Source organism: Lepidochelys olivacea, assembly GCF_965140295.1.
Source record: "Lepidochelys olivacea isolate rLepOli2 genome assembly, chromosome: 4".
In the NCBI taxonomy this organism is placed as follows: Eukaryota; Metazoa; Chordata; order Testudines; family Cheloniidae; genus Lepidochelys; species Lepidochelys olivacea.
The window spans coordinates 144,108,980-144,126,140 of record NC_140414.1 but is presented as its reverse complement, the minus strand read 5'-3'; the positions used below and the strand labels follow the sequence as shown (position 1 = coordinate 144,126,140).

The 17,161-nt window shown below is 42.1% G+C and overlaps 1 protein-coding gene across 6 annotated transcripts in view; it reads left to right on the top strand.

Annotated features, from left to right (window-relative positions):
• Positions 1 to 17,161, top strand: part of ALMS1 (ALMS1 centrosome and basal body associated protein) — a 129,178-nt gene that overhangs the window by 57,217 nt on the left and 54,800 nt on the right. For 5 of the 6 annotated variants that reach the window (XM_084626542.1, XM_084626540.1, XM_084626539.1 and 2 more), the window contains 3 exons: positions 3,204 to 3,363; positions 4,483 to 5,751; positions 7,431 to 7,561. In XM_084626542.1, the coding sequence (XP_084482668.1) occupies positions 3,204 to 3,363; positions 4,483 to 5,751; positions 7,431 to 7,561 (1,560 nt within the window). Of the gene's footprint in view, positions 1 to 1,904; positions 1,961 to 3,203; positions 3,364 to 4,482; positions 5,752 to 7,430; positions 7,562 to 17,161 lie in introns of those variants that run through there. The other variant, XM_084626544.1, reaches the window with a different exon arrangement.

The window sequence follows — 17,161 nt, the reverse complement described above, 5'->3', positions numbered from 1 at the left end:
AACTTGTGTTAAAAGAAATAGGAGTTGAAGGTGCTTGAACATCACAAGAAAGAGCCCATTGTATGGAGAGACTGGTGTAGTTATAGAAGCTTTTAATATCCCATGTGTGGTAAGAATATTTGGTGCTACAGCTACAGACTTCTTCAGCTTAGATGTTAGCTAATATGATTTAGTTTCTAAATAAGGTAACTGAGCCAAGTAATTTTAAAGGACTCCTTCACTGAAGATAACTTTAAAATATATACAACTAAAATCTTCTAAACCCACTTTCTCCTACAGTGTTTTCTTACACTCTTTCTGCAGTCAGGGTAAAATTTATTACTGACTAACATGGCCATGGCACCATTGAAATGGAGTTGTGCCTGTTTATGGCAGTAGTGAATTTGTCCCATAATGTTGAATCAGTATTTTAAGTACTCATTGTTGATCTGGAAGTAATACACTTTTAGGGTATATTTCAACAAGACAGTGGAAATGCCTGGGCAATGGGTTTAGGGAGGATGATCCATGTGTAGAGGGTAGCATGGAGGCAGGAGTGGGAAAAGGATATATATGGCGTATTAAGGCTGGTGACAGTGGCTGAATGTAGAAGGTAAGAATAAAAGCAAAAGGAGACAAGGTCAGTGATATAGGTTGGGGTTGAGTGAAACAGAGCCTTGAAATAAAGGACAAGGTGCTAGAATTTCTGTTTGCAGTGCAACGGCAAGCCATTTATGACCTTCCAGTCTCTTCCATGTAAGCAGACTGTGATGTCCCAAATGTCAGGTTTTGATTCTACCACAGACCCTGGGGAAAAGCTAGGATGCAAGAGAGAGAACTTTTCACACACCCACACATCTTCAATAATAGCAAAAGCAACACAGAAAATTCCTGGCGAAGCAGATGGCTTCTTCTATAAATATTATTTCTTTTTTAAGTTTGCCCCAGTGTAAAAGTCTTAAACAACTGATGATTAATATACACACACACACACACACACACACACACACACAAAATAGCCATTCTGCCTACAGTTCCTTACATAAAGACCAATGGGATCTTCTTTTGCTAATCCAGTCTCCCCTCCCTCTCTTTTCAGAGTGGCTAGATATAGGATGGCTGCCAGATTAGGTGGCAGCCATGTTAACACTTGCCTTTGCTGATAGCTGATGAGTTAGTGAAAATTAAATGCAGATGTATGTTAATGATGGACTTTATAATTCAGAATAAGTGGCTCCTCTTCTTGCAAAATGATTTCTATAATAACAATTTAGTCTTTGGAATCAGACTTTTACTCTTATTTTCCTTGAAAATTCCTTGAAATTTACACTGGGAAAATAATCTTAGAACAGCTTCTGTGTGCATATAAAGCTATTCTCAGTTGCCTAGGAAGATAAATATTGAAAGAAAGATGTGTGAAATTTATTAAAGGTAAGAATCAGAGACTACAAACTATCGCTGTTCTAAATAGAATTAGCATTTCCCCTTTAATATTAGTTTTGAGGAATTCTCTTCTCATAAATCACTGACAGGACTCAGGAGGTTTGATCATGCATTTGGCTATTAATATGTATGTCTATAATACAATAATAGAAATAGAGATGGAAAAGATCTATAAAGTCATTTCGTTCATTCCCCAGCCAGTGCAGAATGTATAATACAGATGAGGCGAAATTTAAACCGTCCTTATGAGAAGGAATCAGATAAAGCTTTGCTTAACTGGCAAGTGTCTTCACTGGTGTTGCAGACTTTGTGAGAGAGGGGGAATCATTTTCCTAGCTGATCCGGGGAGGTCCCTTGAATCTGTTATAGTAGCATATTCAGAATATTTGCTTTTTCTTTTCTCCCTTTATTTGGGGTAGGAGCTGGAGTGACAAGGCAATTTGATTTCTCCTCTAATCTTTAGGTTGACTAGGGAAGAGAATTGGTCAGTTCCTCTCCAATTTGAATTCAGTGTGAGAAGGGGAAGAAGTTACTTAAGGTAAATCTGACTCTTCATGAGTCACTGATCTGATAAAATCACTTAGAATGGTGTAGAGCTGCAGACAAGGGATTAGACAAATGTGAAATATCAAGTCAACAGATTTACAAAAAGTTTTAATAAAAAACCCCAACAGTTTCTTCAAAAAGCTTTTGTATTTTCTAAAGAGCAAATCCAAGTGATGATCTTGAAGAAACTTTCCAGCAATCACAACGGGTATGCTGCTGGTTCGATATAAAAATGGGGTTATCTCAAGTGCTCTCTTTAGAGTCAAACTGTTCTTGTTTAGTAGGGACAGAACATAAGAACATCATGAAGAAAGAAAGAGATAATAGGACAGAAAATATCGTATTACCTTTAAATAAATCCATGATACGCCCACATCTTGAATACTGCATGCAGATGTGGTCTCCCCATCTCAAAAAAGATATTTTGGAAAAGGTACAGAAAGGGGCAACAAAAATTATTAAGGGTATGGAACTGCTTCCATGTGAGGAGAGATTAATAAGACTAGGACTTTTCAGCTTGGAAAAGAGATGAGTAAGGGGGGGGGTATGATAGAGGTCTATAAAATCATGACTGGTTTGGAGAAAGTAAATGAGGAAGTGTTGTTTACTCCTCACAATACACAAGAACTAGGGGTCACCAAATGAAATTAATAAACAGCAGGCTTAAAACAAACAAAAGGAAGTATTTTGTTGCCAGTGCAGGCTTGTACCATGTAATGCTTTCACAACTGCTTTGTCCAATAAGACATTTAAACAGTTCCAGCAATGGGGCTTCCATCACTTTCCTTTGGAGACTGTCCCATGGTGTAATTGGAATGTTAAGGAATTTTTCCTGATGCCCAGCCCAAGTTTTAAGGTATTTTTTGGACAGGAGGAGGGTATGTTCCCTTGTGCCATGTTCTCATTTTGATAGAAAGGGCTATTAAACCAAAGCCTCATTTTTTCCTTCCAGATTTTAATTAGTAACCATTTTAAAGGAAGAGAAGGAGGCCTAAAATTAAGACCAAGTGGAGGGATGGCTTGATGTGTAATAAATGCAATGGTCTTGGTTTGTTGTTGGTACATCTGCTGGAGAACAGGTTGAAACAAACTTTTCAAGGGCAGGGGGATGTTGAAAATAGAAACTTTGTGCGTTTTGGAGATGGTGGTTGGGGTAGGTTAAAATCTGAGTTCCTTTATAATAGTACCATATATATTTATTGCTTTCTTTGTTCCATGTCCCCCCTTTGTGTCAGATGTATCTTCGTAATCTTGGCATTGATCAGTCACCTTCAGCTATACTGACTCCATTTGTACCCAGAGGACCAATCAGGGAGGTTGAATTTTCCCCATCAGAGCTCAGAACATTGAAGGAATCCACTGACACCTTAACAAAGCATGTCCAGCTATCTGAAGGTATGGGGAAAGGCAGAGGCATGTTACAAAAATCTTAGAGAACAGAACACTTCATGCACTTGGTTATTTCTCCTCAGTGAGGGGTGTTTCCGTGCCAATTACCAGCTTTCTGCCTCCAGTAGTTTTGAAAGTAGAGCTGTTCACAAAAGTGTTACAAGGATATTTTCATAATGGGAAAAGTGTATCTTTGTTTCTCTCTTTCTTTAGTTTCTCTGGTGCAATATGTGACTAGGGTACAGGTAGACAGTCATACCCAGTTATCTAAATACAACCAATCCAGAGGCCCAAAATTGGGGATATAGCCAGGAGTGAGTCCACCTGAAAACAAAAATTGTTCAGGACTAATAAATACATGATTCTGTGACCTAGTAGGTGGGGCAAATGAAAGCACATTCAACTAGATCTATGGCAACTTCCATAGCATGCCTTCACAGTGAATTGTTTGTTGAAATATACATTGCTGCTGGTTAGAGAACTGCATAAGTCTTTATGCAACATTTCCTCCTTGATCTGGCATCCAGATCTCGTACCCAATTCAGGAGAGCAGTCTTGCAATCTCTTTTTAGCTAATACTTTTCAGACCAACTCCTTGAAGGTCACTACTGCTTGTCTTCCCAGGAGTCTCTGCATTGAGTTGATTTGCCTTTCTGAGCCAAGGTGGCTGGATGCAACTCTCTCCCATGCATATATCAATCAGGCACTCTGTTTTTATTTTACTTTATTATTTTTTAAAGTATCATGAGTGTTTCTCTACATATCCTTAGGATTTCAGATCTGATGAGTACTCTCATTTTATTGCTCTGCAAAGAATACACATCAAATTAGAATATCTCAGCACTTAGACATTTAGGTTCATAATGTTTCTAGTTATTTGAAAGTTTCCTTAGTGTACATAAATCCTAGAAGTTTGTACCAAATGATCAAAAGGCTTTATTTCAGAAAACCGTGATCATAAACAGTTTTAGTAGAAGCCATATTCTTGTATATTTTCTTATATAGGTTCTTATATATTTTCTAGAATAATCACTTTTTAGGAGGCCTTTGGAACAAGGCAGATATTCTACACTGAGGTGAATGTTTCCCATAACCCTTAATTAATCTTTTTTTCCCTCTCCCCAGGTTCTCTGTCTGCATTTGACGTTACTCAGATAAGCTTTAACTCTGGTGCTTCCACACTCGGCATGTCTATACCAATGGGTTCAGAAGCTGGCCCTGATACTCCATTACCCACTGAGCTCTCACTTCAGTTCTCAAGATCTTCCAAAGACAAACCACTGAGTCAATGCAGTATTGCCTACCATCAACTGGAGCTACCTGCCGCACACTCCGCCAAAGGCGGCTCAGAATCTTCTGCTGTTTCAAAATCTGTTGAACTGAGCCAGATACTTCATACAGTTCCAGCTGGCTCTGACTTTGAAGAGGGTCACACTCTTGTTTCAAAACGTGTTCAAAAGCTGATAGATAAATTTGAGTCTAGGGATATTGGCCTCAGCCTAGAGAAGTTGTCCGCTAGTCCTTTGGCTGGAGATGCAGATGAAATGGATGTCGGTGGAGAACTACTGTCTTCAAATGTAGATGCCTCAGTTAATGATTTAAATAAGCATCAAGGAAATGATTCCTTCATTGAATCCAACACATTGAAAGAGATCCAGAAACTTTTAGCAGAGGCAGAAAATATAGCTTTGACTCAGTTTGATCCTGTCCCTTCTGTTGCCCCTTTCCAAGAAGTCGGCGACTTTTCATCAGTGCCAATTGAAAAGGATGGTTCTGAAGATTCCAGATTAGCAAAGGAGATCAGTCCAGCACTTCAGAGAATATTATCGTGGGATGAGTCCTTGACCAGAAGAAGCATGCAAGAAGATAGTTCACTAATGAAGACCCTGAATCCCCACAGGCGCAGTTTAAAATGGGAAAGCTCTCTTGCTATTGATTTACCCACCAAGGAAGAAATTGTGGAAGAGACGACTAAACCAACACAGCAGGGAGCTATGGAAGCTTGTGGCGTAGCAAAATCCATAGGGAGGTCAGAACCGGAGGGTTGCAGTAGTGCAGCAGTAGATAAAAACTTGCCTGCTCTCATGGCTCTTACAAAGAGTAGTACAAGTAGTAAATCAAGCATTGAAAGGGTTGTAGAACTGCGGAATCCTTCTGCCACGGAGCCCTTAGGCAGCATCACCAGTGACCTTGGGGATTTTCAGCATGCCTTGGCTAAAACTAAAACCAATGTGGCTGGCAGCGAAGAGGGAGATGGCATTCGAGAGAGCGATGATAGTAGCAGTGTAGATTCACTAGCTGCCCGTGTCAAAAGTCTTCTGAAAAATGAATCTCCTGTGCTACATGCAACACAAATACTAAAAAGTGCGGAGAAAGAGGAGAGAAAAGCTCGTGGTAAGAAGCAAATCACTATCTAAAATGACTGAGGGGTTTTACGCAAGACATGAGAACACTGAATCCTACTTTGATGAATATAATAGAGGCTGCTTTAAAAATTCTTTTGGGATGCAGCAGATTGGTTATGGGATATATGGAGCCTTCCATTTTGGTGTCACCATTTTGAATTAGGCATTGGTGATGGTGACCGAATCTTTACCCTCTGAGATTCAGGTATCCTTATCACAATTTGCACTAATTGGCACCCTTGTTGGCTGTCTGGTCAGAGAGGCGAAGGAATGAATGGCTATGAAGACTTACTTTTTCACACCTAGAAAGGCCATTCCAGATCAGGATTGAGTTATACCGGCACAGTGATGTGGGGAAGCTTGCATCAACTCTGCCCTGTGGGTACGTGAGACTTCTGTCCCAGAGTTTTTGATCTGCAGTCTTCTTACAGATTAATAGCTTTGTACTCTGTCCCAGCTTAGAATAAACTATAGTATTACATAGATTTAAAATTATATGCAAAACTCCATGGAATTAAAACACTGAATTTGCCAGGTAAAAATGCCATATTAGTAAACTATAGAGGAAGGTGGTCTTCCAAAAGCAGTTGAAAATAGTCATGCATTTGCTATTGAGGTTACTTTTCATGTAGTTTAAAGTTAGAGACTTCCCCTTCCCCTGCCCATTCCTGGAAATTGAGATAATTACCCTTGAATACGTAAGTGTCAAAATAATTCATAGATGGCACCAAATTGTTGATACTAGACCATTGGGCTGGATCAACTTAACTTGTGATTTGAACTCTTAACATGGTTGTTGATTCTGTATATCTTTAAAGGAAGCTATTTCATATGACTGTTTTCTGTTTGTGTAGATAGATATTCTTGCTGTCCTAGGTTAAGACATTTGGTAGGAAAATGTTACTTGACTCTGGATCGAGAGATGATTGTGTTATGAGGATTAGGCAGTGGGTACATGAGAAAGTGTATGGGGAAAAAGGTTGATATCCCTTAAAGGGATAGACAGGAGCCTGCAGCCTGGGGATAAATAACAAGACCCTGCCTTGGCCTAGGGGCTGAGTTATATAAACAGGAAGTAGAGCTGGGGTGAAAGAGGGGAGAAGAAGCCAGGAAGGCTGCACTGGGTGGTAATTGCTCCCTGAGGCGCCTGGAGCCAAACTTGGCCCAATTCTGAGACTTGGGTGTGTACTGTGAGATTGGGAGCCCTGAACCTGGGCTTGATGAATTTATTGTTGTGGTGATTCCTGGACTTAGAACTGTTTGATGTAATGATACCTGCCCTGAAGCCTTATTAAAATGTGCTTAATGTATGTTGGCTTCTCCTTGCTCTGGGTTGTTAAAGTGGAAGCTATTGCTGCTCCACTTGGGAAAATTACAGGTGGGGCCCAGCTGCAGCAACACATTAGGTTGCAAGGGAGTGCTCAGACAGTACCTGCACCTTTACAGTGCATCATTCAGGTAGGTTCTCACTTACTGTCATTAGAAGGTGTCATAATAGTCCATTTAAATTTAGTCCTATTCCTAGTCATTCTATCTTGTATGGTATTTCTGATACTAATGTATGTTCCCACCCAATCCTGATAATTAGCGTATAGCACACTTCTCTCTCTAAAATTAAAATGGCATCATAAAGGGATTGGCTCTCTGTTTTATGTTTTCTGTTCACAGCATGGGTGAAGCTGAAGCTGACTAGCCAGCCTCAGGGTTCTGTGTCAGATCTGAATGAAGAGGACAGGCAGAGAATAGACGAGATCAAGACAGAGCTGCTTCTGAGTGCCAGGAAGTCTGTGTTAGCCAAGGTATAAAGGAGATGATAAAGCTAATTTAGGGGAAATTTTGGAAGGGGACAAATGCTACAGATTTTTTTATTTTGGTGTGGTGATTGTCTTATATCCACTGACTCAGTGTATTTTACAGTGATATCTGACCACCAATGATGATTTACCATATAAGTGTTGGTGACATTTAATGAAATGTAATTCTCCATGTAGCTTGAAATGTAGAGGAAATAGTGTGATAAATTTGATAACTTGCCACTGTCACTGCTGTATATTCTGTTCAGAACACTTCTGATTCATATATTTCCGTATACTGCATCCTGAGTGGAATTGATGAGTAAGCTTGACAGAGTATATTGTCTCCAATCTGCCCTTGAATTTCTATTTGTTTTCAGCGTTTGTCTGAACTAGTGTTAGCTATGCCATGAGGATCTTGGAACTATAAGTGGCTGCCTCTGTGTCTGAAATCTTGATGGATCATTTAACGGAAAGTTTGCAAGCAAAAAGGGCAGAACGGGTGAAAGTATGGAGATGTTTGTCTGAAAAGCTAACAAATGGGTTGGTGAGGTTTGCTTGTTGGCAGAATGGAGAAGGCCAGGTTGATATGGGAATTGACAATAAATGACAAGTAGGGAGGGGCAGAATTGGCGACAGCCTTTAAGGTGAGCACAAGAAACTTTAATTTGAATCTGTGCTGATGACTTGTCCCTCACCTGCTGTCTCCCCAAGAAAAGCTCACATCTTTTAGTAGTCCACAAAGGCGTAGCGACAGTTACCTTATTCTGCTTTCTGATAAATTTTCCTCGGCCTGAGATCTCCAGTAGAAAAGGAAGTTGTGGGGGGCAAAAAATCACACAGCTGATATAAAAATAATTGATTGTGTCCTGAACTAAAGAATATTATCTGTGTGTTCTATGGTTCATTAACTATTAACAGTGGGGATGATGCAGGGAACATTAACCTGGAAACGCTTGTTTTTTCTGGTAACTCTCGAAGTTTTTCTGATTTTAATATAAACCTTATATGGAGAACCTGACGAAATAAAATTCCAGACTTTCTCATAAATACAGAGGAAAGAGACCTCTGTGTCTCAAACTAAAGGTTAAGAGGGTAATCATGCAGATGTCCAAACTATGAGAGGGAGCAAATGGATGGAGGATAAAAGATCTGTTTACTACCATACATAAGTCCAAACCTAGAGGTATTAGGTTGATTTCTTCAAGGTGCTGATTCAGCAAAGTACTTAAGTAAGAAAGTGCTTTGCTCAAATGTGGCCTAAAACACTGGCATAGAATAACAGTGTAGTTTTTTTTTTTTTTTAAATCACAATTCTCCCTGAAAATTATCTGGCATTTCAATTAACACCTAAGCCTACTGTAACTGACAGATCCGAAAGACCAGATATTTTCTGTATTTTTTACTTGATGCATTTGGCTGCACTCTGTACAATCAGTTTCTGTGCTTTCACTTATATTCAATCAGCTTGTTTCCCCTATCGTTTGTGTGGATCCTTCATACAGTAACAGATGAGAGAGAAATAGTTTGTTTAAAAAAAAAAAAGACAGTATGATTGTAAACTACAAAAATAATCATGGAGAGTCAGGCAGGTGTCAGGCCTGGAACTTTCAGCTTACTTTGTGAAATTTACTAGATTTCATATTAACAGTGTTCTCACTGGATATTTCCATACCTCCATAAGGTCATGAGTAACCTATTGTGGAAGAGAATGTGCAATGATTTTCCCTCTTATATTTTCTTCAGACTCTCATCTTGCCAGGATGTAACTCTGACTGGGCAAGGGGGCTCACAAGCAGTTTACAAGCAGTTTTTAAGTGTGAAAATGTTGGGGGAAAATAGCAGGTTTTGGGGTTAGTGTTTTTTTTTTTTTTTTTTGCTTTCTGCAATTCTAGAGCAGTGATGTTTCCTCACTGGCTTCAGCAATGCTGCAGTTTGTGTGTGTGGGGGTGTTTTTTTTTACACAGCTGTACATTTGATCTATACATCTAATAATGTCATATTCACTCCAATGACACTACTGGAAGTAGGCACCTCGTTCCCTGAACTCTGAACCTCTGCTACTTTGTCATAGGTACTGTTGCTCTTTTTTACACTGACAAATACATTCAGGTTGATTTTGAAACAGAGAAACCAGTCTAGAGAGAAGGTTGCGAAAGAGAAGTAGAAATGGGTTCTTTAAAAGATAATGGTTATAGGAAAAACTGACAGTTTGCAGGAAGGGTATATGGAACCTAGAAAGCATAAAATATCTAGAGATAGAAGAATGTGCCTGTTCTGAATTTCTTCTTCTAGATTTACTTTCATTATATGAATATTCCCATTGCAAAGCTCTGTAAGTGGATGTTTACAATTCGGCAATAAATATTCACTGTCTAAAACTCCTGTTGCTAAGCCAGATTGTGCTTTAAAAGTAAGGGCCTGAGTTGAGGATGGTACAGAGCTTCCCTGTCTTAGGGAGAGCTCAGAGAGTCATAAAGCAACCTGGAGCTCCCCAGCATGCAGGGAGAATGTATATTCTTGTACCATCCTTTAAGAGTATTATGTGCATCCAACTCTGACCAAGGCGGGGAGAGACTCAGGAAGGGAGACCATGGCTTTGCATCCTCCCAAACACTTTGCTGTGATGGTAATAGGAAACAGTCTCTGTGCTTAGGAAAAGGCAGGCACTGCAATTGTTGCTGGCTCCTGTGACGCTTCCTGGGGGTACGCAGGGTTTTGAGGCATCTTGTTACCACCTGCCTTTAGAGTGAGGAAGCCTTGCCCATGCCTTCTGGGGTCAGCTCCCCAACTCCATGGGCAACACAAGCACTTCACCCTAAGTCTCCAAAGGTCCCACTGCTTCTCTACAGGTTAGCACACTTAACAAACCACCGAGCCTTGCAAGCATCTCCCTTGAATGTCCAGCCCCTGTTGCACTGGACACTCTCAGTATTCACGCATCTGCTGCTTCCAAAGAAACACCAGGTACACCTCAGATCACTGCTCTGCTTAACGCACACCAGTTATATATGTTTACAGAGAAATGAAGTAGAAGCTTATGTAACAGATCAGAGATTCAAGTATTATCAAGAAGTAGTATTGGAAACAAATGGCTACATATGAAATAAAATCATAACATGCATTCTAGAACCTAGACTTAATTAACAAGCTACTTTCATGTCTAAAGTATTGCTCACCAGTGCTTTACAGCTAGGCTGGCTGTGACCCTTCTTCCATGAGATGCAATATGCTGTCACCTCCACAAGTGAGGGATCCTGTGTTTCTTTGCATTCCCTGACATACCAGCCTAATCCTTTGATTTCAGTCATAAACAGGACACCCATTCTCCCCCTCACCAACTGATATATATATATATTAATTTATTTTATTCCCTGTAGATTTTTCTCTTGTAGATTTCACAATCTTTTGACTGATATCTGGTTCAGTATGCAAATAGGCATCCTTTTTTGAGGCATACAGTACACAATACTCTCGTGTCTAAACAGAGATAGAAGCATCTGTTACCTCCTGTTGGAAAAGAACATGTAATGCCAGGTGGTGACGTGCCTCAGACAGGTTCTGTTCAGGCATCTGTTCAGGTAGAGGCTTGTCTCTCTGTGTGGTCATTGTGTGTTGCACAAGGTATGTCTGTTTGCATACGGAGTCATTAGCTAACCAAGACTGCAAAATCGGCAAGCAATGGTGAAATCTACAGGAAGGAACACACTGCAGGAGTCTGTCCAGCTTATGAATGAAGATCAGAGGCTGTTTTGATATATCTGAGGTTTTGAAGAGATACACAGTATTCTTTACCTATGTGAAAAGCTGGAAGCATGTTCTCTCATGTGAAAAAAGGATCATAGCCAGGCTGGGCTGAAAAATGTTGGAAGGACTTTAGAGTTAAGTTTGCTTGATACAACATAAAAGTATCTAGTTAAATAAGTCTAGGTTATAGAATGCATGTTATGATTTTATTTTATATGTAATCATTGGATATTAGGAAAAACTTTTTCACTAGGAGGGTGGTGAAGCACTGGAATGCGTTACCTAGGGAGGTGGTGGAATCTCCATCCTTAGAGGTTTTAAGGTCAGGCTTGACAAAGCCCTGGCTGGGATGGTTTATTTGGGGATTGGTCCTGCTTTGAGCAGGGGGTTGGACTAGATGACCTCCTGAGGTCCCTTCCAACCCTGATATCCTATGTTTGTAATACATTCTATGATTTGTTTTCAATATTTTTATATGCTATCATTTGAATCTCTTCTCTTTGTTGAATAAAGTTTTCCTTGTTTTCACTATAAACATATCTAAGTGCTGTGTGTAAAATGGAGTGGTGATCTGATATGAAGCTGGTAAGCTGGAGTGTACTGCTTCTCTGGAAGCAGTGAATCTGTGAATACTGTGAGTGTCCAGTGGAGCAGGGTCTGGATACTCCAGGGAGATGTTCGGGGATTGGAGTGTGCCTATCGCTAACCTGCAGAGGGATATTGGAGCCTGTATATATTGGGAGTGGAGTATATGTGTTTCCCATGGTTGGTGGAGTCAGGGAGCTGATCTCCAGTAGGCACAAACAAGACTTCCTCACTCTGAGGGCAGGTGGTAGCAAGGTGCCTTACAATCCTGGGTACCCTGGGAAATGTCACAACAGTGGATTCCACTTTCAACAGATTCTGGCAAATTTGGCCCCATCCTTCTCAGTGACCAAGGTAAGGGACTTTGGCTGCTCTTATGTTACATTTTGACTGCAAGATCTGCATCTTTGATCTTCTTCAGGACAATCCCAAGTGGTTTTTATGATCTGTCCAGAAGATGGCAATGTCATCTATGTAGGCTAAAGCAAAATCCTGGACCCAGCTAACATCTGGTTAATGAGCCTCTGAAATTTGGCTCTTGCATTAATTAACCCAAAGGGCAACACTTGGGACTTTTTGAGTTCAGAATTGATCATGGAGGCATTTTTATTTTCTGCCCTTCACTGTGTAAGGGAATATTCCAGTACTCTTTTGTTAAATCCATGGTGTTCAGGAACTTTGCCTTGTGTAGCACAGGGGTGGGCAAACTTTTTGGCCTGAGAGCCACATCTGGGAATAGAAATTGTATGGCCAGCCATGAATGCTCACAAAATTGGGGTTAGGATGCAAGAGGGGATGAGGACTCTGGTTGGGGATGTGGGCTCTGGGGTGGGGCTAGGGAGGAGGAGTTTGGGAGGGAGGAGGGTGCTCCAGGCTGAGACTGAGGGGTTTGGTGGGAGGGAGGGGGATCAGGGCTGAGGCATGGGGTTGGGGTGTGGGCTCTGGGGTGGGGCTGGTTATGAGGGTTTTGGGGTCCAGGAGGGTGCTCCGGGCTGGGATTGAGGGGTTCAGAGGGCAAGAGGGGGATTGGGCTGGGGCAAGGGGTTGGGGCATGGGGAGAGACTCAGGGGTGCAGGCTCTGGGTAGTGCTTACCTCAAGTGGCTCCCAGAAGCATCGGCATGTCACTTGTCCAGCTCCTATGTGGGGGAGCGGACAGGTGGCTCTGCACACTGCCCCATCCGCGGGCACCGCCCCCGCAGCTCCCATTGGCTGCGGTTCCCGGCCAATGGGAGCTGCGGGGGTGGCGCTTGGGTGGGGGCAGTGTGCAGAGTGGAGCCCCCTGGCTGCCCCTTCGCATAGGAGCCGGAGAGGGGCCATGCCGCTGCTTCCGGGAGCCCTGTGGAGCGGTCCCCGACCCTGCTCCCTGGCTGGAGCGCAGGAGCAGGGACATGCCTCTGCTTCCAGTAGCTGTGTGGAGCGGTCTCCAACCCCGCTCCCTGTCTGGAGCATTGGAGTGGGGCAAGCCCCAGACCCCGCTCCCTAGCAGGAGCTCGAGGACCAGATTAAAATGGCTGACAGGCCAGATTCGGCCCGCAGGCTGTAGTTTGCCCACCCCTGGCCTAGCATGTCATTGGTTCTGGGCATAGAATGTGCATTAGGAACAATGACAACATGAAGCTTTCTGTAACCAACAAAAATCTTAGACCCATTATTTTTGGGAACCATAACAACTGGAGATGCCCAGGGATTGTTTGACTCTGCAATTATTCCTGTTTCCAGTGTGCTTGTTATCTCCTTACATACCTGCTCCTGCCTTTTACCAGTCATCCGCTATGCTCCACTGAGTTCAGGCTCTGTTCCTACAGTGTTAAATTTATGGACCATTTTGTGACTCAGGCCTGGCCTGCTGGAAACTACCTGCTGGTGACTTTGCTGCACAGCCTTAATCTCTTGATTTTTCAGTCCAAGTTAACCCTTTATATAGATCAGTGCTCTCTAGTGCGGTGTCACTATGGCATTCAGTCACCAAATCAATAAGTGGAGCTGTCTTCAAGTCCTCCTCTACATTGCATATCACGTTTATAATGGCTTCATATTTGTGATACACATTTAACTGGTTTATATGCGCAGTTTGAGGTGCAACGCTGCTTTGGGGCCTTTGTATGTTGTAAGTAACATCTTTAACCCTTTATACCACCTCACGTCTGCAATTTGTCCTTTATTACAAGGAGTAACACCAGTAACAAATCCCCCACATGAAATGACTGAACACAGGTATTGCGATCATAGCATTCTTTCTGACCTGCCTGTCTTTTTGTGAGGTTTTGCTGCACTATCCCCTTCATGGATTTTAAATCTTCCCATAACCACTGCATATACTGAGCCACCAGTTTCCCTTCTGTTTCCGTGCTATCTTCCTAGGAGTCTCTAATTCGACCCAGGGCACCTCTGACATTTCTCCCCCACTGGAGGTCAAATGGGGCGAACACTGTGGATTCTTGGGGCACCTCCTCGTAAGCAAACAGGGTAGCATTGTAGCCCAGTCACTTGCCCTTTTGTTTACATACATTCTCAGCATAGATTTTAAGGTCCTGTTGAACCTCTCAGCTAAACAACTCTATTCTGGGCGATATGGGGCAGATGTCAGCTGTTTTACCCCTCCATAATTCACCAACTAGCTGGGACATGAAATTTAATGCCTGATCTGATAAGTTCTGTTTTGGGAAACCCACCCTGCTGAATATGAAGAACAGTGCTTCAGCAGCTGTTCATAGATTCTAAAGCCAGAAAGGACCATTATGAGCATCTAGTCTAACCTGTATAATGCAGGCAATAGACCTTCACCAAAATAATTCCTAGAGCATACCTTTTAGAAAAACATCCAATCCTGATTTAAAAATTGTCAGTGATGGAGAATCCACCATGACCCTTGGTGTAAATTGTTCCAGTGATTAATTATTCTCACTGTTTCAGCTTCCAAGTTAGACAGAGAAACTGCTTCTGGATACCAGGTGGCAAAATCAACAACCACTAATGTCAGGGTTCTCCCCCTCCCCCAAACTCTGGGGTACAGATGTGGGGACCTGCATGAAAGACTCCCTAAATTTATATTCTACCAGATTAGGTTAAAACTTCCCCAAGGCACAAATTCCTTGGGAGGTATTGTTGCCACCACCAAGTGACTTACACAAAAATTCAGGGAAGGGTCACTTGGAATCCCTATCCCCCCAAGCACCTTCACTCCCTTTCCTGGGGAGGCTTGAGAATAATATATCAGCCAGTTGCCTTAGCAATGTGAGCACAGACCAGACCCTTTGTCTTCAGGACACTGAAATCAATCAGGTTCTTAAAAGAATAACTTTATAATAAAGAAAAAAGTAAAAGAGTCACACCTGCAAAATCAGGATGGAAGGTAACTTTGCAGGGTAATAAAAAGATTTAAAACACAGAGGATTTCCCTCTGGGCTTAGCTTCACAGTTACAAAAACAGGAATAAAACTACTGTAGCATAGGAAAATTCACAAACTAAAACAAAAGATGATCTAATGCATTTCCGTGCCCTGCTTACAATTTCTGTGGATTTAGATGGATTATTCCAGGTATATTTTCAGGAGCTGTTGTACCTGCTTGGCTTCTCCCTCTGTACCAAAAGAGAACAACAAACAAATCCTTCCCCTCCAGGTTTGAAAGTATCTTCTTTCCTCATTGGTCCTGCTGGTCAGGTACCAACTAGGTTATTTGAACTGTTTAACCCTTACAGTTAAGGCAGTTTAGTACAGCTGCCATGGAGAGATTTTATGCTACTCTTCCCTCTATATTTAGGACAACTAATATCAATCTTTTTCCATTATGGGTTGGCCTGGGTCTGGGCCCTATGTTATCCATGACAACTCTGTGAAATGCTGCTTTGATCACAGGTAAAGGATGCAAAGGAGCCTTGCAGAGACCTACAGGCTTTTTCCACTTGTGACATAAGTCTTGTAGTATTCCCTCATCTCATTTTGAATATTGGGCCAATAGAAATTTTTCTTTTGTCTTTCATATGTCCTCTCCATTCCCAAGTGACCTGTGGACTGGGAGTCATGAGCTAACAGCCTTGATTTCACACGATGCTTTGAAGGTCTGATCAATTGTCCTGGGGAGCCCTACAAACTTCTGTTTTTTGCCTCCCTATAAATCCTCCCCTCTTCTATAAAGAACCTCACCCTGTTGTCTTTTTCTGAGGCATTGCTTAGGATGGCCTCCCTTATGCTGTCCATGGAGGTGCCTGCACTTTGTTCTGCAGCAAACTCCATTTGTTTTTTTCTTGCACAGAGAGCTGTTTTAGGCAAGGGGGGGAGTGACTCCTTCCTCCCTTCCCCTTGAGAGACATCGCTATTTTCTGCTAATAAAGGTGTTGAAGACTCCTCTCCCCTCTCAGCTGCCTATTCTTCCCCAGGCTTACCTTTGGAAATTTAGGGACATATTCCTCTTGCTACGGGTCACAATATTAACAGCTTTGGGCAGTGATAGTATGTCATTTCCCATCAATAAATCAGCTGCTAAAATTTTAAGAACCCCCATAGTCAAAGTACCTTGTAAGCCTTCCCACTCTAATTCAATGCAAGCTAAAGGCACCGTGGTTCTAAATTGCCCTAAGGCAAGGAGTTTTACCTCCTCCCCTGGGGGCATATCAGCCTCCTTAATCACATCCCTCCTGACTAGAGAGATCTGGCCACCAGTGTCTCCTTCTAGCATGCTTTACCATTTGCTTTGGCCTCTTTAATGAACTCGTTGTCTACCACTAGGAGGTCAGATCAGATAAAATTACTAGAATTTCCTCTGAGACCACTGAAGTCTCTGACTCTCGAGGGTAACTGGATTAACCTGCATGGACTGGGCATTGTCTTTGGATTCCCAGGCCTTGGGGCATTGTTTCTGCTTGTGTTCAAGGGACCTACATAAGAAGCACTTTCTTGGGCCAGCACCTTGGGCTGGGGTCCAATAATTAGGGCTACCAGGATGAGACCCATGGTGGGGTGATGTGTGTTTAGTGCCCTCATCTCCCTCCTTTTCCTCTTGAACAAACCAGGGACCCCCTTTTATGCCAGGCTTTTTCCCTTCCCTTTGGGACTTGTCCTCTGTGAATGGTCTTGTATGCAAAAGTCAGCTGCTCTGGCTGCCTCTTCCACAGTTGTTGGGGATTTTTCCAATACCGTTGCCGTCATCTCATCAGAGCAGATTTCAAATAACTGTTCGTGAGCAAACAGATCTACCAATTTGTGATTAGTTTCTTTCCCTTTATACATTTTCTCAAATAATCACCCATTTATGAAACACATTCCCTGTGACTT